General features: G+C 48.6%; 3 protein-coding genes across 3 annotated transcripts in view; 2 read left to right on the forward strand and 1 right to left on the reverse strand.

Moving 5' to 3' along the window:
- DEPTOR (DEP domain containing MTOR interacting protein) overlaps positions 1–7,935 on the forward strand; it is a 178,406-nt gene extending 170,471 nt beyond the window's left edge. The window contains 1 exon segment of the mRNA XM_020980067.2: positions 1,242–7,935. Within this exon segment, the coding sequence (XP_020835726.2) occupies positions 1,242–1,259 (18 nt within the window). The 3' untranslated portion in view covers positions 1,260–7,935.
- Positions 1,696–8,345, forward strand: LOC110203559 (uncharacterized). Its single transcript, XM_078153716.1, has 2 exons — positions 1,696–1,780; positions 1,868–8,345. The coding sequence occupies exons 1-2, from the start codon at positions 1,708–1,710 to the stop codon at positions 2,494–2,496; spliced, it is 702 nt and encodes a 233-aa protein (XP_078009842.1). The 5' UTR covers positions 1,696–1,707; the 3' UTR covers positions 2,497–8,345.
- Positions 8,346–9,019: 674 nt separating this feature from the next.
- LOC110203561 (mucin-16-like) overlaps positions 9,020–23,615 on the reverse strand; it is a 30,028-nt gene continuing 15,432 nt past the window's right edge. Inside the window, exons 12-20 of the mRNA XM_020980069.2 lie at positions 22,696–22,826; positions 19,628–19,695; positions 17,879–18,027; positions 15,698–15,861; positions 14,454–14,521; positions 13,488–13,681; positions 13,082–13,123; positions 12,244–12,323; positions 9,020–11,004 (exon numbers count right to left, since the gene is read on the reverse strand). Coding sequence (XP_020835728.1) covers positions 10,954–11,004; positions 12,244–12,323; positions 13,082–13,123; positions 13,488–13,681; positions 14,454–14,521; positions 15,698–15,861; positions 17,879–18,027; positions 19,628–19,695; positions 22,696–22,826 — 947 coding nt within the window. The 3' untranslated portion in view covers positions 9,020–10,953. The remainder of the gene's footprint in view (positions 11,005–12,243; positions 12,324–13,081; positions 13,124–13,487; positions 13,682–14,453; positions 14,522–15,697; positions 15,862–17,878; positions 18,028–19,627; positions 19,696–22,695; positions 22,827–23,615) is intronic.

Here is a 23,615-nt window from a genome sequence, read left to right on the forward strand (position 1 = left end):
TGGACATGCTGAGTTTAAGATGTTTACAAGACAGACGGTTCAAGATTTCCTATAGGCAACTGTCCAATAGGAGTTGTGAGATTGGAGATCACCAGAGAGCTTAAGGGTGTATAAGTAGATTTGAGAATCATCAATATGGAGATGAGAATTGAATTCACGGGAGCTTATGAGACCACTGAGTTAAAACTCATAGAGAAGAAAGAGAAGAGAGCCCAACTCAGAGCTCTACTGTAGGGCACCACAAATAGCATTTGTGGCTTAGGTGAGGATCCAGCAAAAGAGACAGAGACAGGAATCAGATGTTTAGGAGGAGAACCATGAGAGTAGGGTAATGGAATCAAAGGCTGCTGGGAGATTAAGAAGAATGAGGATTGAGAAAAGGCTGTTCATTTTGGCAATTCAGAGATTGTTAGTTGTTGTACACAACTCAGTCAGCTCTCCACTAGAGCCAGGATCCTATACTAACTTTGAAGGGATGAGGCCAGCTTAACCTTCTCTCTCGAATGCGCACTGAGGAGGCGGGAGACAAGGTGGAAGCAACTCCGTTTATTTTTAGCAAAGCACTTAGGTATATAGTAAAATAACAGGAACTGTTTGTCAAGTTACAATGACGTATAACCCATGCTGTGCTGAGGACAGTGCATGCGTGCACTTATCTGACTCCAATCCCAGAATAGACTGCTAATGACCATACAATAACTAGGGGAGTTAAAGATTGTTACAGATCCACACAATGGAGCACTGAACCAGGCGACCTTTGCTCAAAGATCAGCACCCGAGAGGGGCCTTCACCCATCAGTGAGACCTCTTGAACAGCCTGTGGCCCTCTCCATCCTTATAGATCCCTAACAGTTAGTAACATTAGAGGGGACAATTTCAGTTTCATGATGAGGTTGAAAACAAGACTGTAGAGTTAAAGAGAGAGTGAGAGGAAGGGAAATGGAAACACTTTTTGTGGATAAGCTATCTTAAGGACTCTGACCACAAAAGGGAGGAGAGAGAAGGAATAATCAGGGACAGAGGGAAAAAGTGAAGGGTTTTTTGTTTTTGTTTTTTGCAGATGGGGTAGTAGGGAAGCAGCCAGGAGACAAGCAGAGATTTAAGATAAGTGAGAGTGGGATAACAGAGGAGGAAATAAAGAAAGCCACATTTTGGAAGTTTACAGTCAGACCATGTGGAGGTAATATATCATCCTTTCTGCCCTCCCAGGCTGTGACATGTGCACTCATTTGTTCCTACAGGGAGTGAGGTTGGTGTAGTGCCTGTCACACATGGCCCAGACCATGGAGCACCAGGAGGCATGGCAGTACTGACTAGTGGGCCCCTGACACCTGACTCCACTGTCAGTCCTATGGGTAAGTAAATGCCTCTTCTCTTTCTCCTGGGCTGGGATTCACCCATCCTGGGTCCTTGTCTCCCAGCTCTGAGACAAGATATGGACTCATCTTCACAGTATGAGAACAGGACACTGATGGGGTAATTTGCAATTAGATCGCAAGACCTGGCAGCTTCATCTGCCACATTAATTTCTGCCTTGAAGTATGTTGTGATAACAGCTTTTGGATGAAGAGCTACTGGGGGATTTTGTATATTTCTTTTTTTTTAAAAATTTTATTAATTTATTTTGATTTACTAATAATCACTCTCATATGCTTTTGAGTTTAAAATTTTTCTTCCCTGGAAAGAGATTCAACAGAGCCCACCAGCATGCCCATGACTGGCTCTACTGCGAGAGATTCCATTTTAGACACTGCAACAGAGACTCTGGAGACTCTGCGAGGTACGACAACCACTCAGGCCCCCCTCCTCACTGTAACAAGTGGACTTAGGCCTCAGACACACAGGAGAACCATGTTCTCTCCCACAGAAGCCTCAACTCCACCTGAAACGTCTTCTGGAGTCACCATGGGCATGGCAAGCCCCACATTCTCCATGACTCCAGCAGAGCCCACAGCCAGCACAGGCTCCAGTGGTCCCTTAAAGATCAGCCCAGCTGGGACAATTTCTTCTACATTTCCTGCAGACACACCTGTATCAGAAACATCCCTTAGGGAGAGTCCCAGCACCACCCTGACTCCATGGCCCACTCCAATTGCTTCTTTTCATACTGCTGTCTCAGCTTCAGAAATGGGAATCAGCTCCATTTTGCCCCTGTCCTCAACTCCTACAGCCATCAGTGCTACAGAAACCAGGCCGAGCCCAGAGCTGCCTTTGAGAGAGACCACACCAGAGAAGCAGGATGCTCAGACAGGAATGGAGCCAGGCTCAGCTAACCTGTCCTCCACTGCCGTTCCCAGCATCATCCCAACATCTGCTGGAGGAGACACAAGCACTTTGTTGGTGTCTACAGAAGGACCAGAAGGTCAAACTGTTTCCAGCACCTTCCCAGAGAACACAGACGCCTCTGCAAGCACTTACAGAGAACACAAGTACTCCCCAAGCACAGGAGTAACTCTCTGGCCTGACAGGGCTTCCCCGTCTTCTCTGCCAGCCTAACTGAAGGAACCAGCTACTCCAGGACTGTCCCCTCGACCTCTTTGGTGAGCATGACAAGCATTGGCATAACTGGAGCTCAGACAAGCCCAGCTCTACCTCCTACCCCAGGGCCCACAGAGTCTACACCTCCCAAGGGGGGCACTCCCTCTGTCACACCAATGACTGAATTTAGAACCAAGCACCGTGAACAATTACAGAGCAGTTTGGCCTCCAGCAGCCCCCCAGTGCAGGAGACCAGCAGACCAGGTAGCCCTACAGCATCACATACAAGTACACTCAGCCCAGGGAAGTTTCGTCCTGCTGAGAACACAGCTAACCTTGTGTCAAGTCCTGTGGGAGAGTCTAGCTCAGAGCCAGCTGCCTACACCACTCCTTCCCACACCCCAGGTACTACAGAGACTAGGCCTGGAACAGACTTGTTCTTGGTATTAACCACACTAGCACCTGTTGTCTCCATCACCAGGATCTCTCGGGCTTTGCCTAGAACAAGAATGGGACGTTCCCTGGTCCTCAATCTTAGCCAAAGCCACAGCTCTCACCATCAGTGGGGCAGATACCACTCCCTACATGGTCAAGGACAGTGTCTCCTTCAACTCGAATAACTTCATCTGGGGTCACCTTTAAGGCTGAGGACGAGCTCAGCTGTCCTTCTGTCTATGACCACAAGTCTGACCCTCGGCACTAAATAGGTCACTCTTAGCCCTGAGCTCCCAAGTACGGTGGCAGAGAGTGGCACAGATGCCACACTGACCACTTCTGACCACTCCCTCTCCTAAAGATCCAGTGTTGTCAGACAGCACTCCTAGAGGCTCATCGGTCACCTCTGCTGGCTTGATTCTCCTAGAGAAAATGGCTAAGTATTCCACATGTAGGCCTAGAGAAAACCTCAGAGCTCTCCCTAACCACCTTAGTCATAGAGGCCAGCATTGGTTTAACAGTCAAGATGACTAGAGACATCTCTGCAGTTCTTCCAAGATTCAGCAGCAAAACTGGAGTGAGACCTTCAGTTTCTCCTAGTTCTAGTTTAGGAGAGATTTGAGTAAGTTCTGAGGTTCAGACTCCCAGAGAGGAAAGCTCTTCCATCCAGGTGGCCTATGGTCGCCACAGTGACTCCTGTCCATGTCGGATCAGGTACAAGTCTGGCTGCTATGACCTGGGCTGAGCTATCTGAGACTCAAAGTCTAGTGATCACTCAAATTTTATAGGAGAGCGACACGGAATCTTTATTGTCTCTTATTACAGATGAAGTCCCTGGAGCAGAGCCCATTAACAGCTCTTACTCTAACCCCAGGACTAGGGGAGGCCCAGGCTTCCATAGGCACTCTCTCCATCATGGAAACCTTATCTCATCCCCTCCATTAGAAAGCCCCAGGAGGGGGCGGAGCCAAGATGGCAGAGTGAAAGCAGTGACTTGCTTGAGCTCTGGTCTTTGCTCTGCCCCCTCCTTCAGCCTTCCTAAGCTCCCATCCCCCACTTCTCCTTTGCCTCCAGCCCCGCCCCCACAGCAGTCTCTCACTGCCTCTCCTCGTTCTGGCGGGCCATGCTCCGCCCCCTTACCCTCGGCCCCGCCCCCGAACCTCAGCCTCGCTCAGCAGGCGCAGCCCCTGCCTCGGCTCCACAGCCTCGGGTTCCTGCTCCCCGTCTCGTGCCTGCAGTAAACGGAGGAGTTGCTGCTTGTCTTCTGGGGTCCAGAGCGTGGCCCTGCGGACCCCGGCCGGGGCCAACCTTCGGTACCGCGCCGGAGCCGCGCGCCGCCTTACAGGGGGCTTCATGATGGCGTGAGCTAGGAGCTGAGGCCTCCACTCTTCAAATAGGCGAAATGGTCACTTTTGAATACGCCCTGCTACGGCGGCTGTGAAGAGCCAAAAAGGGCCAACGAGGCGGCTGTGGCAGTTTCTTTTTTCCTCTGTGTGTTTAGATATGCCTCTGCCCCAGGGGAGGAGGAGAGGAAATAAGCTACGCCCCAGCTGAAAAGCCAATTCTTTACTGAAAGGCATGAAATTTAATGCTGCATCTGGACTGTAACTTCTGCAAGATCTGAGCTCAGTTGTAATGAACAATTGCGACAGGCAAATGTCTGTTTGTAAGGAAGCAGCCTCCTCAAACACTTGAAAATCTTTTCTGTCCAAGGCTTCGGGCTCCCCATTGCCTGATAGCTTGTTTGTAAGTAGTTGTTAGTGTGATATGTTCCCCATTAGATTGTAAGCTCCCTGAGACAGGGACTGTCTTTCTTTTCTTTGTATCCCTACCACTTACCCCACTGCCTGGCCGGAAATATGCCAGTCACCAAACATTTGTTAAGCTCCTACCACATGCTAGTCATTGTGCTAAGCTCTGGGGATACAGAGGCAAAAGACAGCCCCTGCCCTCCAGGAGCTTACAACCTAATGGAGACAACAAGCAAACAAATATGTACTAAGAAGCTCTGTGCAGGATAATCGGGACATAATTAACAGAGGGAAGGCACTAAAGTTAAGAGATTGGGAAAGGCTTCCTGTAAAAGATGAGATTTTGGTTGGCACTTAAAAGGAAGCCAGGGAGGCCAGTAAGGTGGAGTGGAGGAAGGACATCCTTTGCTGGGATGGGCACAGCCAGAGAAAATGCCTGTAATTGGGAGGTGGAGGGTCTGGTGGGTGGACCAGCCAGGAAAATGGTATCACTAGGTTGAAGAATATGACTTGAGAAATAACGGGGAAGAATACCAGCAAGGTGGGAGGGTGCTAGGTAATGAAGGGCTTTGAATGTCAAGCAGAGCATTTGCTATTTGATCCTGCTGGCAACTGGGAGCCACTGGAGTTTTTTTGAGTAGGGGGGGTGACAAGGTTGGACCTTTGTTGTAGGAAAATCATTTTAATGGCTGAATGGAGGATAGATTGGAGTGAAGAGAGATTTGAGCACACTTGAGAGGCTCCAGACTTACCTGCAGGCTATTGGAATAATGCAGGTGTGAGGTGATGTGGGCTTTCACCAGGGTGGTGGCAGTGTCACAGGAGAGAAGAGGAGTGGGAGAGATATTGTAAAGGTGAAATTGTCATTCTTTGGCAAGGAACTGAATATAGGGAATGAGAGATTGTGAGGAGTCTAGGCTGACTTGTAGATTGTGGTAGTAGTAGGGAAAGTAGGAGTGGGAAATGATTTAAAGGGAAAGACAGTGAGTTCAGTTTTGGATGTGCTGAGTTTCAGGTATTGTTAGCGTAGCCAGAAAGTGTTGGAGGAATGTAGTAAAGTAAAAAGACTTCTGGGTTTCTAGTCAGAGGACCCAAGTTCAGATTCTGGTTCTTCCATTACTGTCAACCTGTGGGACTTTGGATAGATCTGTGGGCCTCTCTCTCCTCATTTGTAAAATGTAAGATGCCTCTGAGGTCCTTTCCAGCCCCTCTAGTCTCTATATGTGTCTTGTTTCCGTACTAAAGTATAGGGACAGATTGTAGACTTTGTACCTCACCAAGTACAGGTGACAGGACCCTGCTCACAGTGGCACCTAATCAATATTTACCAAATGAATGGATAAAGGGATTAACAAAATGTCCACTGTGGTTACCATTATTTTTACTGCTGGTTCTAGGAAGGGAGGAAGCAGGGAGATCTTGCTCTTCCTTCTGAGTATGTGCAACCGTGCTCTTCCAAGTGTAAGGTGACTTCTGAGAGAGCAAAGACAGGCTTAGACTACACTCAGCACATTCTAAGGCAGAGCTGAAGAGAAAGGAAATCTTTCAGCAGAGGTGATTCCTGCACTTGGAAGGAGGTCCATCTAGACAACCCTGGGCATCCTTCCCACCCTGAGAGTCTGGGAATGAGAGCCCCACATCCATCCCCACAAGCAGAAGGGCGAGTCAGGGTCAGTGCCAAGTCAGCTAGTGAGAGGTTTCATCCTTTCTTCCTAGCTCAGGTAGGAAACGGTCTCCTGAGGTTTCATAGGTTTAGAGCCGGGAGGGACTTGATGGGTCATCTAGTGCAACTCCTTCATTTGATAGAAGAAGAAACTGAGGACTGGAGTAAGTAAATTGTCCGAGGTCAGTCAGGTTGAAACAGAGTCAAGATTTGAACCCATTTTCTCTGACTCTGAATCCCACGCTTCTTATGCTCCTGCTATAACTCCAGCTTCTCGTCTCTCCTGACTAGGTGTTTGGCAGCTTTATGGGTGCTTAGAGATGCTCTCCTGTAAGTACATCCTATGAGAAGAAGCCTCTGTCCACCTTAGTTCCATTATCTCTGTGCCCAGCTTCCTAGGAGAGGGCCTGGGACAGGAGATGACATGTAACTTATTCCTTCCCTCCTTTCTCTGACTTGCAGGAATCTGTAACTAAGAACAGCTATTTAGCTATAGAAATACCTCTCTCTGTCTCATTCCATCGATTAGACCATGGCCCATGAGAATTGGAGTCATGTCTTACCCGGAGATTCTTAACCGGGTCCATTGGAGTTAAGGGGTCCATTGGCCCATGAATCAATTTCGGGGGCAGGTCCATCAACTTGAATAGGGAAAAGACTTTTTTTCTGGTAATCCTATGTAATCCTTTACTTTTTCAGTAATCCTTTGCAATCCTGTGTGTTTTATTTTATGCATTTAAAAACGTTATTATGGGATGGGGTCCACAGGCTTCACTAGACTGCCAGAGGAATCCATAACACAAGAAGGTTAAGAGCCCCAATCAATGTTGTCTTCTCTTTGCCCCCAACCATATCGAACAGAGAACTGTGCGTGCAGTGAGTGTTTAACAAGTGGTTGTTGAATGAATAAGTGCGGGAACTAGGTGGCGCAGTGGATAGAGCACCGGCCCTGGAGTCAGGAGGACCTGAGTTCAAATGGGGTCTCAGACGCATAATACTTCCTAGCTGTGTGACTCTGGGTAAGTCACTTAACCCCAACAGCCTCACAAAAAACAAAAAAAAAAGAATAAGTGAGCCAGCTGGAGCATCCTCCCTCCCCAGGTCTCTGCCTTGCCTAAGAGTTGGACTGTAGGCCTTCTGAGGTACTTCCAGTTTTATAACACCATGTGAACATGGGATTTGGAGGCAGAGGACTTGGCTTCGTATTCTATTTCTGACACTTAACTAGCCCTGTGATCTTGAGAGCAGCTCCCTTCCTGTCTTAGGGCCTCAATTTTTTCCTCTGAGGGGGTTAATAGTCCCTTCCTAAGGTCCCTTCCAATTCCTAGTATTCTATGCTCGCACTCAGTCAGGATTTTCCAGAGAAGAGAACCATGTCAAGGATTCCTATCTGTAGACCCGTGGCCCCTGGGTGCTACAGTGGATAAGCATGCTGGGCTTGAAATCAGAGAGACCTGAATTCAAATCCTGCCTCACGTACTCACTTGCTCGGTTAGTTACCTAACTTCTTTCCGAGGCCTCAGTTTCCTCATCTGTAAAATGTCTTTAATGGCACCCACATTATGGAGTTGTTATGAGAATTAAATAAGTAGTTTTGTAAACCTCAAAGCACTATGTAAATATTGTTATTGCTATTATTATCATTATTGTTATAAACTATAAAAGCTCATAGGCACTGAGTGGTCCCAGAAATTTTTATAAAGCAATGCATGATGAAGAATGCTATCCACATCCACAGAAAGAACTGATGGAGCCTGAATGCAGATCAAAGCATACAATTTTCACTTCATTTTTTTGTGGGTTTTGTTTTTTTTGGTCTCTGTCTTCTTTCACAACAGGACTAATACGGAAATATATTTTGCATGATTGCACATGTATAACCTATATAAAATTGCATACTGTCTCTGGGAGAAGGGAGGAAGAAAATTTGGAACTCAAATTTTTGTTTAAAAAAAGAATGTTAAAATTGTCTTTACATGTAATTAGGAAAAAATAAAATATTATTTTTAAAAAAGAAATTGCTATAAAGGCACCAAATGCTAAGACTCTACAGGTGCCTATCCTCACAGCCCTGGAAGTGTATTAACCATATGTGTTGGAGAACCTGTGGTTTTCTTAATGGTGTCTCCCTCTGTGTGTGTGTGTGTGTGTGTGTGTGTGTGTGTGTGTGTGTGTGTATTTATGTACATGAGCAGAGTCGTAAGCAGGAATTCTGATATGTAGGACAAAATCTGTAGGAAATTATGGCCCGGAAGGGATTCCTATGAAGTCAAATTGGAGTTTGCAAATCTGGAACACACAGAATAGACATGAAATCTGTGCTGAGATTCCCACCAAAATGTCAATCCACGCACCATGTCATTTGTATTTCAATGCTAATTGCTAGCTGATTTTACCTCTTTCAACTTGACCACTGAGCTGTTTTTCTTTTATTGAACGCCCCTAAAACCAGGAATTCTGGTACCTAAATTCACTGGAGGACTGTGTGGATGGAGAATAGCAAACCTTGTCCTGAGGCACCCCCTATCCACAGAAGGATAGCAGCCAGGCAACTTGCTGGCATGCCAGGTGTACCCTGGGTTATTGGGGGTGGCACAATTGCCCTTCTGGCTGAGTGGAAGTAATGTCCAAACAAATTCTAGCCCAATAAATGTCATGGACTATGACTGCCCTGAAAGAAATGACGAATGGGTCAGAGAAACCTGGGAAGATTTATATGAACAGATCCAAGATGAAGTGAACAGAACCAGAAGTATTTATATTTTATACAACACTGTAAAGATTAAGAGCTTAGAAAGACATTAAGAACTCTGCTCAGGGCAGTCACCACCCAGAGTACCAGGGATGAAGAGTACTATCCATCTCCTCAGAGAGGTGACAGGCTCAAGGTGCACATTGAGGCATTTGGTCAGTGTAGAGATTTGTTTTGCTTGATTCTGCATGTTTGTTACAAGGGTTTTTTTGGTTTTGATTTTCAGTGGCGGATGGGGGCATTAGTGGGAAGGAGAGAAAGTCAAATGTTTGTTAAATAAAAGGTTGTTTGTTTTTTTTGACAAAGGAACTCAATGCACTCCCTGGAGATGTGACAATCTTGATGGGTTAGCCCCAACCTTTCTACTGGAAGGTGGCCTGTCTCCTGGCTGTGTGGGTAGGATGGTGATAGGTCAGTGGAGATAGGAGTCAGAGGATGCTGGGCACTGGAAGGCAGGCTCTGGTGCAGCTGTGCCTGGTCTGGAGCCAGCTCTCAACCTGTGAAACTAGGGAATCTCAGGGGACCAATTGCCTCCATGTCAGTCCGAGACTGAGACAGCATGTTGCTGCTCTCCATCTGACTTGACCTTGACCCTGACCCTACCTACTCCTGCTCAGAGCTGAGGTCTTGGGGAGCCCATGATGCTGCCCTGAGGTGGCGGGTAACTCAGATGGGGAAGAGAATTCAAGGAAGGGAGGTGGTGAGGAGGAATCTCCCCACAGGCTCAGCGTCAGGGCTGGGGGTATCTTCCTTCCTTGGGCTGTATAGCCCAAGTCTCATTTTACTGGCCCAGAGAAGGAAAGCAGCTTGTCCAAGGTGACACAGGCTTGTAAGGGAGAAAGCTAGAACTAGTGGAAAGGGGAGCCTTGTTGAAGGTGGGAGATCAGGGTGTGAGGCAGCGCCAGGTGAAGGGTAATGGGAGGCTTGGGGGAAGGTCAGAGGAAGGGGCCAGTCATGGGAGGGAAAGGTCATAGGGAGTTAAAGCCATGAAGGCCTGGTGGACAGGTCACAACAAGAGGGTGGTGGGAAGTTGGTTTGGAGGTCCCAGTGGGAGCCTGAGGAGGTAGCCACAGTAGACAGAAAGCAGCTGGGGAATCTTAATGGAAGGATGAATAGAAGGGGCCAGATGGGAGGCTGCCAAGGAATAGAGGGATGTGTTTGAGCAAGGGTGATGTGAAGCTGGTGGGCAAGGCAGAGCCCTTAGAAGACAGGGATAGGTGGATGCTCATGTCCCAGAGGCAGGTCACAGTGGCAAAGGGAGATCAGGGTTGTTGTGGGTTGATATGAAGCCAAGGGTTGGAGGAATCACAGATTGGAAGGGTCTTGGCACCAATGTATCCAATGTCCTCTGGTTTCCTAAACTCAGGTTACTCCAGTGGTGCATAATTGTTAGCCAATTTGTCTTTTAGGGGTGAGAAAATAGTGCGTATCTGGTCAATTAGCCCTACCCATTGTGTTCAGGACCAGTGTGGATGCTGGGCTTTTCCTTCATCCATCCTCCAAGCTCGGCTTCCTCGCCTTTGGGGACGGGGCAGATGAGAGCCTCGAAGACTGCCAGAGAGGAGTGATGACCCCTGAGGAGGTGCAAGGGACCCTAGGCCCTAGGGGAGGGTCTTCTCTCTCCTCAGTTCCTGTAGACTCACTTGAGGAGTCACCCACACCGGGGCAAATGGTAAGAAACAGGCAGAGTTGGTGTTCTGGCCAATCCAGAATGAGCGAGGCCCAGTGTTTATTCCAGCCCAAGCCCAGCCCACACCAGGATTGTGGCCAGGGCCAGGGGCCAAGGTGTTTGGGTTCACTCTGCTGCATTTTTATCACAGTCCATTATTAATTTTCATCAGGTCTAGATGGGAGAGGTAAGAGGTGATGGTTGTTCATCTTTGGACTTCATAATCTCCTTTGTTTTTCCTCAGGCCCGTGCTAACCTGTACAGGGTTGAGGGATGGAGGACAGTCAGGAGTTATGGGGACATGAGCCTTGCTGAGAGCCTCTTGTGTATAGCTATGGACCCAGCTTTGCTCCCCAGAGAGGGCATGAAGGCAGCTCTGGTGAATCCCAGGAGCACAGCCAGGAACCAAGGGTATTAGAACTGGTCTTCCTGGCTGGCTTTGTACATTTCTGCCCAGCCCCTACCCCAAAACCTAAGGCCAGGCTTAGGGAGAAGGCACCCAGGTAGAGTATTCATGAGCCGCATTGAGAGAACTCTCCCCTGATTGAGAAAGTAATGGGGAGAGTGTGAAGGAAGGCTACCTGGAACTTTCCCCTAAGTAAATTTATTCTGTCTGTCTGTCTGTCTATCTGTCCCTCTCCCCGTGTCTGCCTCAGTTTCTGTCTGCCTCTTCATCTTCAATCCTTTCTTCATCTCTGTCTCTTGTTTCAAGTCTCTTTCTGACTATCTTGGTCTCCCTCTTTCAGTCTATGTTTGTCTCAGATTATCTCTCCAACTCTGTCCCTCCGTTTTTCAATTCTATTCAATAAGCATGTGCCAAGCACTGTGCATTTTCTCACTCTCTTTCTGTCTCTCTGATAAACAGAAATCTCTTCTCTCTCAAATTCTTACTCACACACACACACACCCTCCTTTACATATGGATGGACGCACACACTAGTGTCTTGCACTTCCTAAATTCACACTCATTCCCATTCACTCATTGATATGCATCCTCTCCTAGATGCATATCTGCAGCCATAACCACACCTACATTCTCACATGTACACACTTGCTCACTCTAGGAGAAGCATACTGGATCATGAGATCACAAAGTTAGAGCTGGGAGGGATATTGGAGGCCATCTAATCCAATACCCTCATTTTATAGATGAGGAAACTGAAGCCCATAGAGGTGGCTCGATGACAGTCTCATATATGATACGATTTGAACCCCGGTCCTCTGGCTCCCAATATAGTGATTATGGTGATCTTCCTACTGTGCCACCATCAAGACTTCCCCTCATAGGGATACTCATTCTCTCTCTGTCTCTCTCTGCTTCCCTCCTTCTACCCCTGCCCTCTCTCTCTCTCTCTCTCTCCTCTCTCTCTCTCTCTCTCTCTCTCTCTCTCTCTCTCACACACACACACACACACACACACACACACACACAGACACATATACATGCACACAGAGAGCCCTTAGTGGCCCTTAGGGGCTCCCCAAGTTCTCTTACCATGAAGCAGCACATAATACTAAGGATGAGCCCCAGGAGCATAGCCAAGCAGATAAGAATGATGGCCAGGTAGGGCAGGTCTGGGGGGAAGAAGAGGTGATGCTGAGGAGCCTTCATAGGGATAAGGGGACAGCACAGGGCGGGGAGTGAATGTCCTTTGGCATTCCCACCCCTGTGGGAAGGGAGGGGACAAAGAGCAATACGCAGGGAAGATGGAGGATGGAGGCTGAAGGACCCAACCCAGAGCATCCTCCCACCTCCCATGCCACCAGACATTTGCTCTTCAGAAGAAGCTGACCTAGGAGAAAGGGGGCAGGCTGACTATGGGAGTGAATTTAGAGAAAGGAGCTGGGATCTGGACATAAGAGAAAAGGAGTTGGGCAAACTGAGGGAAGGTCACTTAAGGCAGAAAAGATGGTTCAGGGACCCCATTGTCAACCTGGGACAAGGGAGGGTGATAGTGCAGAGACCCAATGTCAGAACTGAGAAAGGTGACAGTGATACTGAGTCCTACCCAATGACAGAGAATGGCTTAAGGTGCAGGCACAGAACCTTCCCCATGTCCATCCCCCCAGGGGACTCAGGAAGGGGAGATACACTCAGGGATCTGACAATTGGCAGGGATGACCGCTGTTCATTTGTCTGATGAACACAGTCCAAGACAGTGCTCTTGGACACTCAGCATCGAGTGCTGGCTAGGGTGAGAGGAAAGTCATCCTGGCCACTCAGTTCCTGCCCTGCCCCCACTCTCCTACTCTTCAAGGATCAGCCTCAGCTCCCCACCCCCCAACACAGACATGTAGGAACGGTCAAGGGGCAAGGCTGTTGCCGTACTCACCAATTTTCTTAGTGTTTCCATCTATTTTCTTGGTAGAATAGCCTGAGGACAGAGAAATATGGAATAAGGGGAGGAAACCTATGGGTCTTGATCTGGGGAGCTAGACTGGGTGAGGAAGAAGAGGATGAGAGGACAAGAGATGGAGAGGCCATGGGGGACAAAGAGACTCCAAGGGTCAGGGAGGGAGGAAAGGATATGGGGATCATAGAGACAGACGACTATAAGGGACAGGGATGGCCATTGGGGGAAGCAGTCAGGGGGGAGGAGGAAGTACAGGCATCAGGGAATGTGGAGGGAGGGTCTTTTGGGCTGGAGATGTCAGGAGTCAAGCATCCCAGGAATTCCTCATCCTTCCTCACAGCCTGTCAGTGTTCTGACAGAGAGACCAGACTGGAGAGTCCCTCACCATCCACCAGGATATTGTTCTGATCCAGGGTGAAGTTCTGTAGCCGAGTGCCATTGTGGGTCAGTCTGAGGAACTCTTCGTACATAGCGGCCCTGTCAAAGTTCCGGGCCTGAGCGGCTGATGTGAAGTCACATAAACAGTCCACTCCTGTGAGGTGTCTGGGAGAGGCAAGCCTAAAGAAGGGAGAGACAAGCCTAAAGAAGAGGGAGGGATGTCGGTGAATGAGAGACGAAGAAGGCAGGTGGGGAGGAGAGGACTGGAGCAGCGATGGCCTCAGGGGAGCTGAGCTGGGCCAGGCTGAGCAGGCTTCTGGCCCTGGCAGGAAAACCTGGATGGGGGGCCTCCTCTCACTGCACCTCCCCACCAAAACTAGACTTACTTCTAAGTGTTTTGTGAATACATGGATCTGGATGGTAAGCTCCTTGAGGACACAGATGGCTTGATTTTTTCTATCTTTGTGCCATACCTGACACTTGGAGTATGCTACTTAAATCCTTACTGAGCGGCTGATTGCTCGTGTGTGTATATACATGTACATGTTGTCTCCCTAGACTGTAACCTCTTTGAGGGCAGAGCTGGCTTCATTTGTACATTTCTGTACAACGATGCTTGGGACATCGTAGGAGATTTATAAATGCTTGTTGATTGGTTGATTAAAGGACGGCTTGGTCTCCCAGGCAGTTTGGTAACGTGCTGTTTTCTGTATCTCTGGACCCTTCTCGGGGTGCTGGTTTGAGGCAGCTTTTAGAGGGAAGAAGGGAGTTTGGAGGGAAGGAAAGAGAAGAAGGAAACACCAGCTTCCTGAGCACACCAGAGAAAGGGCTTAGAGAAGGGATACTGTGTCCTGAACATGGCCTGTTCTGGGAACTGGTCTCCACCAAGAGATGCTTCCTGTAATTGTGGGGGTGAGAAGCTAGACAGAGAAGTGGAGTCCTAGACAGAGTTGTCCCTGGGGAAAAACCTCACCTAAAGGTCTGCACATGACAGTCAGAGAAATAGCTCTTGATACTGCTGTTTCTGAAGAGCTGGGTCAGCTGTAAGAAAAAGGAACATTTCCTGGAATGTGATCCTCAGGGCACATGTGCCCAGAAAAAAAATACTTAAAAATCTTTTCTGAGAAAAAAAAAAGTCACGCTACAGGGCTAGCATCTCCATCTGGTAGATAGCAGCCCAGGTGGACCTAGATGAATGCAAGAGATGGACTGAGCTCACCTTTCTGGGTACCAGGGACCATCCTAGGTACACTAGAGCCCCCCTCCCTCCCCCTTCCCAAGTGTCTAAAAGTTTTCTAGAAAGGGCCTTCCTTTCCTGTTTCAGGTTCAAATCACGCATTTGAGAAATTAACAGGTGATCTAGAGTAAATCTGAACCCCTTTCAGGCAGCATCTGTAATCTGTAATTATATATCATGTAATCTGAAGGGGCTGGCTTAATGGTGTCCCCAGTCACTTCACTCTCTTTATGCTGTCCTTTGTATCTATTCCTTTCCTTTCCTCTCCTCTCTGCTGTCTTTTCTCCTGCCCCCTTAGAGGTAGTGTGGCATACCTAGGTTCAAGGAAGACCTGGGTTTGAGTTCCTTCTGGGACATGCTGGTTATGTGATGCTAGGCATATCATAGTATCCTAAATGTAGAGCTGGAAGGGACCTTCAAGGATATGAAGTCCAACTCCCGTATTTTACGGATGAGGAAACCGAGGCTAGGAGGTTAAGTGGCTTGCCGGGGGTCACAAGCAAATGTCTTAGACAGGATTTGAACTCCAGTCCTCCTGATTCCAAATTCAGCACACTACCCCCTGGACCCCCCTAGCCGTTTCACGGAACAGGCAACCCCCTATAAGTTGCAGCTTACGTATTGGTCCACTTTGGTAGAGGGAATCACTTCACTGGGACATTTCTTTATCAATGAAATCATAGGTCGGTAAAAATAAATAAATAATCCTAGTTTTCAAAAACAAAACAACCCTCCCCCATCATACCTCACCATCCCCACAGGCCCTGTGTGTTGCTCTCCTGACCCCACCCTCTTAAGAGAGTCTTTAAACTGAAATTTCTTCCCACTTAGTCTCCAGGGAACAGAGTGGATGGAAGTTATCCAGGACTCTGCTGAAAGCCTGATGTGAAAGCCCCACGCTCTGGGGGGACAGTCAGGGAAGAGCACGCTTGGAGATCCCTGCTTGGGTCCTTCCTACAGCTCTTGGGACTAGACCTTACCGCATCTTCAATGCCATTTTGGTTCCCTTGATACTTGGCTGAGTCAGGGCGTGACAAGTCCAGGGAATAGAGCACGCTGGTGATGGTGAAGTTCAATTGGAAGTGTCGGGGCCTAGGGTCAATCAGTGGCTTAGCTGTAGACAGTGGGGCGGCTGGTTCCAGTTCTGGGGAAAGAACAAAGAAAAAGATGATTGATGATGATGATGATGATGGTGATGGAGGCCCAAGCTGGGAGAGGCCACAGAGAGGTCATACAGGCCAGAGTCCCCTTCCTTCCCCCAGGGACAGAAAGGTGGCTGGCCCTTTTCTCTGGCTCAAACCCTGACCTTCTAAGATAGATGGCACCAGTGTCCATTTCAGGAGGCCAGGTAGCAGCCGACTGCTCCCAGGAAAGTCTGGTGAGTTAGAACCACAGACAGAGGGTCACTTAAGAGTTTGGTCCCCTCATTTTACACGTGGAAAAGATGAGGTGCAGTGGGGTTTGTTCATCAGATCTAGAGACCTTTCTTGTAAGCCTTCTGATGACCTTTCCCAGGACGCCTTCTGCATTTGTGTGAACTCCAAACATTCCCAACAGGATTAGCTCCCAGGTGTAAAATGCACCTGTTGGGAAGCCCAGCTCCGATGTTGCCTCCTCTGGGAAGGCTCCCTGAATTCCTCATGCCAGGAATAGACAGTCCCCTAGGACCTCACAGGGCTCTCTGTTATGCCCGTATCTCATGCATTTATAATGCAATAGTCTGTATTATCCCCAGGCAACTCCCCAAATCACATAAGTCTCAAGAGGGTGAAAAATCTGCATTGGCAGAGGAAGCTTTTCTGCCAAGTGCTCTGTTCATGCATGAAATCCCAAACCTGGCCTCACCTCTTACCACTGCTTTCTGTTATCCCCTTGGGAGGCCATGTGGGTGAAGAAGACTCTGAAGCTGGCTTCAGAGCCAGGAAGACCTGGGTTCCAATCCAGCCGCTTCTGGTTGACCCCGGGCAAGTCCCTTTACCTCTCAATGTCACTCTCTACCAGGCTAAAGCATATATGAATATGCACTAGTAAAGGGAGTTCCCTCAGTGGAGTTCTCTGTGCCTATGAAATCCCAGGTGAAGAGAGGAGAGAAGGGGAGGGGAGGAGGGAGGGAGGGAGAAGAGGAGAGGAGAGGAGAGAGAGGAGAGGGAGAGGAGAGAGAGGGAGAGAGAGGAGGAGAGAGAGGAGGGGAGAGGGGAAGAGAGGAGAGGAAAGAAGAATGCATAGTATGGTTTTGCATATTTATATCTATATATCTGTGTCTTTCTCTAGTGGGTGGTGGGGAGGGAAGGAGACAGACAGTTACAAACTTAAAATGTAACAAAAAGAATTTTTTAAAAGAAAGAAAAGGAAAGGAACAAGCATTTACTAAGCACCTGTTATGTGCTTAATGCTGTGGAAATACTACCTCATTTGAGATGCTAAATAAATGTTTTGTAAATGAAAGAAGTTTGAACATCCACAGAGGAACAGAGAGAAAGACAGATGGGGACAGGGTATGTGTGTTCTCTGGCCCTTTGGGGCCTCCACTTTGGCTTCAGGGAAGACTTCGTTGCTGGGACTCTCAGAAGGCATGTGGAAAGAGGAGAAGGTTCTGCCCTGAACAGGCTCCACGGCCAGCTCCTCGTCTGGGGCTGGGGGACTGTCGGGGTGGTCTGGAAGTCCAATGGTTTTTTCCCAGATCTGACACAAACTCTCGATGACTTTGGACAGAGTCACATCTGCTCACTGGATCTCAGTTTGCTCAATCGCAAAATGACAGCGTTGGAGTATCTGAGGCCCTTCCCAAATCTAACCTTCTACATTCTGTATGGCTCCTCCAAACTGACATCCTGGGTTCTAAGAGCCCTCCCAGCTCTGACATCCTGGGTTCTAAGGGCCCTCCCAGCTCTGACATCCTGGGTTCTAAAGGCTCTCCCAGCTTTGACTTTTTTAGGTTCTAAGAACGTTCCTATTTCAGTCATGTTATGCCTTATATTCTAAGGAACTTCCTAGCTCAACACTGTTTCAATCCCAGAAGTGTTCACTTCACCCCCATTTCCTGGGGTACAAGCTTCCCAAGTGCTTTCTTCTGCTTCTGCTTGCCATGAGCCCCCTTCCCATCTCCCCTCCCCACTGCAGCTTCCTCTCCCCCTGCACCTCAGCCATTCAGGCCCCCATACTTGTCACTTGGAGGTTATCCAGCTTATAGGAGTCCCTGAGCCAGTGGGCTGTGGCATCCTGAGTCCTGTCCAGAAACACTTGTCCGATGGTGTCAGGATCCAGGTTGGAGGAGAAGCTGCAGTTGCAGGTGACATACACAGAGCCCAACCTATAGACCAAGATTACAGGGCATTTGGCCAGGGGCCTGGCACAGATGGGACCCTGGCTGCCCATCCCACTGTGGCCTTGGTCAACAGCCCTGTGGTGAGTTGAGGAGGTTTTCTGCCTGTAGCCCAGGGAGGCAGGGTGCGAGGAGTCCGCAAAACCTCCGAGATCAGTTGATCAATCAACTAGCATTTACCCAACACCTACTGTGTGCAAGGTAGTCTTCTGGGCACTGGGGAACCATCCACCTAATGGCAGGGAAAGAACTCTCCTCTAGTGTTCCTGGCAGGTTGCTTTTTCTCTCCTCTGCTCAAACAGCAGCAGCTATCATTTTAAGGATGTTCTCACGTGAGGTGGAAATCTATCTTCTGTACAACTGCCCCCACTCGCCCTCGTTCCCCCCCACCCTGGAATCCCATGGCGCAAGTCTGCTTGCTCTGCCCCATGAGGGTGTCCCAGCAGCGCAAGGTTTTTCACCTGTATCCTGAGGCTGCAGAATCACAGCATCTCAGCATTGGGAGGGAACTCAGTGGCCAGCTAGTGTTGTACCCCTCAACAAGATCCATGACAAATGGTCATCCAGCCTCTGTCTGAGGACCGCCCAATGCTCCTGTGAGTCTGTGAGGGAAAGCACCCGTTGAATTGCTTTCGCTCACCCTCATACAATGAGGGTCCGCGTCCCTTCCCCTTCCTAGTCACCCTCCTCTGTCCCTCCTGACATGGGGTGACCATAACTGGACCCAACCTTCCTGATGCGGTCCACTTGGGACCTCCATCTCCCTTGTCTGGGGCAGTATTTTTCTATTCAAAAGTAAAATCGAGCCCTGATAAGAGGGGATACCAAGCTCGGACATGGCGGGGGGAAGGGCTGGAGAGGGAGAGGAGAGAGAGGAGTGGGGAACAAAGCCCAAAGGAGGCTGAACATCCTGGGGAGGCCTAGAGGAGGGAGGGGGCGGAGCACATTGAAGTCCCCGGGGTGAGGGAAGATTAAGGGGAAGACCACGAGGAGGTGGGACTGCAGGCATCCAGGGTTATACCTTACTAAGAGGCGAATTTATTTTAATGAAAGGAAAAACACATAGAGTTGCCCCAAAGTGGAAGGCGCAGCCTTGGGAAAAGATGAATTCTCTCTTGCTAGAGGTCTTTAGGCAGGGGATCGATGACCGTTTGTCAGCCACGTGGTATTATGGAGCCTCGTTCAGGTCTAAGGTGCACTAGACATCCTCTGCGCTTCATCCCGATACTGGATTCTGCAATCCGTTTGGGCCCTGCCACGAGGCCCCACTGGGAGGGACAAAGCCCGAGGCAGGACTGGCTGTGCCCAGCCCCTTTTCTTGTCTCTTCACAAGGACACTGGAGATAAATCTGGCCTGTCCAGAGCCAGCCTTGCCCTGAGTGTCCCCAAGGAGTCTTAGATCATAGATCTCCGTGCTGTCAGAAGCCGGCAGGGAGGCTGGCCCAGAGGGAGCCAATGCTGGGGTTGGCAGGGGCCAGGGAAGAGCAATCAATTATCCATTCAGTACCAGCATTAGGGCAGTGGAGGAGGGGGGAGATGGGGAGGGATAGTTGGGGGGCGTGGCCTTCCTGGCCAGAGCCACACCTACCTGAGGCCTGTGATGAGGCAGTAGGGGAATCTGTCCTGGAGCTGGCTGCCTGCATACAGCTGTGTCATCTGAAATGGAGAGCAGCATGCTAGAGCAGAGTGTGCCCCCTTCCCTGTTCCTCTGCCCACCCCCAGGCACCTGAGGAAAGCTTGGGAAGCTCTGAGGGGTCCATTCTGGGAGCTCAAAAAGCTGCTATCAGGATAGGCCCACAGGTGCTCACTCTCTGTCTCTCTCTACCTCTGCCCTCCTCCTCCTCCTCCTCCTCCTTCTCCTTCTTCTTCCTCTCTCTCTCTCTCTCTCTCTCTCTCTCTCTTCTCTCTCCCTCTCTGTCTCTGTCCTCCTCCTCCTCCTTCTCCTTCTTCTTCTTCTCTCTCTCTCTCTCTCTCTCTCTCTCTCTCCTCTCTCTCCTCTCTGTCTCTGTCTCCTCCTCCTCTCTCTCCTTCTTCTCTTCTCTCTCTCTCTCTCTCTCTGTCTCTCTCCCTCTCTGTCTCTGTCCTCCTCCTCCTCCTTCTCCTTCTTCTTCCTTTGTCTCTGTCTCTGCCTCCCTCTGTCTGTCCTCCTCCTTCTTCCTCTCTCTCTCTATGTCTCTCTCTGTCCTCTCTCTCTCTTCCCTGTCTTTCCCCTCTCCCAGCTGTATGTGTCTCTCCTCCCTCCCCATCCTCTATCTCTCTTCTCCCTCTCTCTTTCCCTTCCTGCTCCCTCTCTTCCTCCCACCGATGCAGATCACACTTGCCCTGTAACCTAATTGTCTTAGAGAACTAGCTGGGGCCCCTAGAAGTTAGGTGCTTTTCCTGGGGTCACAGAGTCAGTACGTATCAGAGGCAGGATTTGACAGCAGGTCTTTCTGAGGCCGAGGCATACAAGCCCACACAATAATCGGGGCAGGAAGAAGAATCCTCTGAACCTCCACTGGACATGCAGAGCCATAGCTGGGAATGCACGTTAGTGTGGGAGAAAGTGCCACAAACCTTTCAGAGTAAGTGGCATCAAAGGTATCGTTTGGGGTGGGAGTGATACTGTCCTGTGAAGAGGGCAGCACAGAAACCCTGGGACACTGGTGGGAGGGGAGACTACCAGGGCGGGGGCAGGGGTGCACAGAGCACCTTACATGCTGTCATCACTCTTGAACTCTCTGCCTACTTATCTTGGCTACCAATTCCTTTTTAGCCATTTTGTCCTGTCCTATCCAGAACAAAACCAAAGTTGAGGTGCTATGCTGTCTCTCTGTTGTCTATATTATGCTCGTCTCATCCACTCCAAACAGTGGTCCTTTCCCTTCTTTAGCCTCCTCTTCTTCTCAAAAATATCTACCAGTTCTTCTTGTTGCTCTTAGCTTGCCTTGATGCATTTAGAGATTTAGCACCTCTGACACTATTCATATAAGATCACACTGTGGGATTTTTTATTTTTGCATTCATCCTCCATTACCTATCCATGTTTCCATCTTCCCTAAATTTCTTCTTGAAAAATTCCAGTTGGTTGTTGTATATCCCTGTGTATCTGAATTGTTCTTTCCATTTTGTGCTTTATCATTGTTTGTTCAGATTTCATTCTTGACAGCTTGCTACTCCTCCTGAGCTGGCTCCCCCCACCCCCAGATTTTTAGGCCATGAGAGTCAACCTTTCCTTCCTCTGAGCCCTTTGAAATCTGCTATCCTAAAGGTAGGGTGCATGTCACACTACTCCTAGTTCTCTCCACAAGCACAAATCCTAAGATGGAAAGATTACCTCTCCCCCAGGTTGCCATCATTCCCATCCTAGCATCTAATTCCTCCTTCTTTGTGAGCATAACATACAGAATAGTAGATTCCTCTCAATGATTCTTCTACCTTTTGAAAGATAAGAGGACTATGAAGGCAAATAAAGAAGTTATTAGCTGTTATGCTAGGGACAAAGAGAGCTCCAGTGGACATCTGTATGACTGAAGTCCCTACGTTATATTATGTGTCTGTACCAGGGACGTAATCTATTCGCTTCTAAATCTCTGTCTATTTTCTCTTTCTGCTCAAGTAGCATGCTGTGATATTTCTGTTTCTGTCTTCATTGGCCTTCACCCAAAAGCTCTCCACCATGCTTCTCCTCTTTGGTTCCTGGGTTTCCTAATGATAGCTCAGCTGTGATTGCTGCCAAATACAGCACAGAAAATACACTGAAGTCATAAAGGAAAGCCCAATAGCAATGGAGCTGCGGCCCCAGCTAAAGAGTTGCAGGCTTGTGATGGCCTCTAAAAGTCTTGGGTAAGGCATGAAGAGACATTCTTCTAGGTAATGGAAGTAAGGAACATTGGATATCATTTTCTCAGCCATAGACCTCCTTGTATAATGACCAAATATGTCCTCCATTCAACAAACACTCACTATCTCTAGCTTGTAGAGGGCTGTACTTAGAAATACAAAGTACAAAGTTTGGATAAGACAAAAGCATCATGGAGTTCACAGTCTAGTAAGAGAATGAGACAGAGACACAGAGGATTCTTAATACTCTAGTACATGGTAGGAGAGGTGCTGTGTGAAGACCCAAGGGAATGGTTGTTATGACCTGGGGCTGTTGGTCCAGGGGAGGGGAATCAGAGAAAGCTTCCTGGAGGATGTGGTATTTGAGGGGGAGTTTCAAGTCTGGCAGGAATTCAGCAAGTGAAGAAGGGGCACGAGGACATGCTAGATCTAGGGATCAGCATAAACCAAGGCACAGAGGAGGGAGAGAAAATGTCACGTTTGGGTGAGTCAGAGAGTCAACTAGTTTGGCTGGAGTGTGGAGTGACTAGTGGTGAGTAATAGAGAACACCGAAAAGGGTGAGTGGTGTTAGATTATTGTGAAAGGCCTTTAATGCCGTACAAGAACACTTGAACTTTACTCAATGGGAAACCACCAGAGTTTGAAGCAGAGGAGAAACATGAGCAAATCTGCACATAAGGATTTTATTCATCTCCTGTCTCTGAGCTAACATATGGCCTCTTCTCTTCCTTTTCTTTCCTCTTAAGACATCCATAAGTGATGAGAGCCAAAGATTAGTCAATAAGAAATTTGGATGGGGGGTGGGGGGTGGGGGGGTGGTCACAGCAACCTACCTTGTCCTGGATGTCTCTCTGCAGTGCTTGGTACTCCGGGGACGTAGGCTCAGGGTTGCTAAGGTTGTGGTTGATAATCCTGAAGTCAACCTGGTATTCCCCTTCTCCAGGGGTACTCTGGGATGAATAGCCTAGAGTTAGAGTAGAGGGAGGAACCAGTCATCAGACTCAGAGCAGGAATGGGCTTTAGTCAAACCTCATTTTACAGCCAATGAATACTTTCCCAGATCATGCCCCCAGTGTCAGAGTTAGGATTTGAACTTGGGGCCTCTGATTCCAAATCTAGCACTCTCTCTTTGGGCATGCTTTCTTCAGGAAGTTGTGGCCAGTAATAGGGACCCCACAAAAATACACTGGCAACCTGGGATTGAAGAGTGGATCCTAAGCCAGCCTTGTTGGAAATCAACATCAGGGATGAAGCGCTGGGGATGGGAGTGAGCCTGCCCTGCCCACCCACTCATTATTTTTATTGTTTTGTTTTAAAAGTCTGTTCAAGTTTTCTTAATGCCTTTTTGTTCTTATGTTATATTCATTTCCGAATATAGCCTTCCCCTCCCTTACCCTGAGAGTCTCCTTTGTAATAAAGTACTTTTTAAAATCAGTTTAGCAACACCAACTGACACTGTGACCTCATCTGACAGCGTATTCAACGTTGCCCACTCGCACTCCCCCATCTCAACTCTTCTCTGGGCCAAGGCTTGATCATTCTGATTTGACAGAGCTGAGTTTGGGGGGTTTTGTGCTTTCTATTTACAATGCTGCAGCCATTGTCCATGTTGCTTTTGTAGCTCAGCTTACTTCACTCTACATCTGTTTTATACATCTTTCCATGTGTCTCCGAGTTCTTCATATTGATCATAACCTACTCCCCACCTCCCCATCTTACCAGCAAGTATCCTTCAGCAGATTCCAAGAGAGCG

This window comes from Phascolarctos cinereus, unplaced genomic scaffold (genome assembly GCF_003287225.1).
Source record: "Phascolarctos cinereus isolate Bilbo 61053 unplaced genomic scaffold, phaCin_HiC Scaffold_4;HRSCAF=312, whole genome shotgun sequence".
Lineage (NCBI taxonomy): Eukaryota > Metazoa > Chordata > Mammalia > Diprotodontia > Phascolarctidae > Phascolarctos > Phascolarctos cinereus.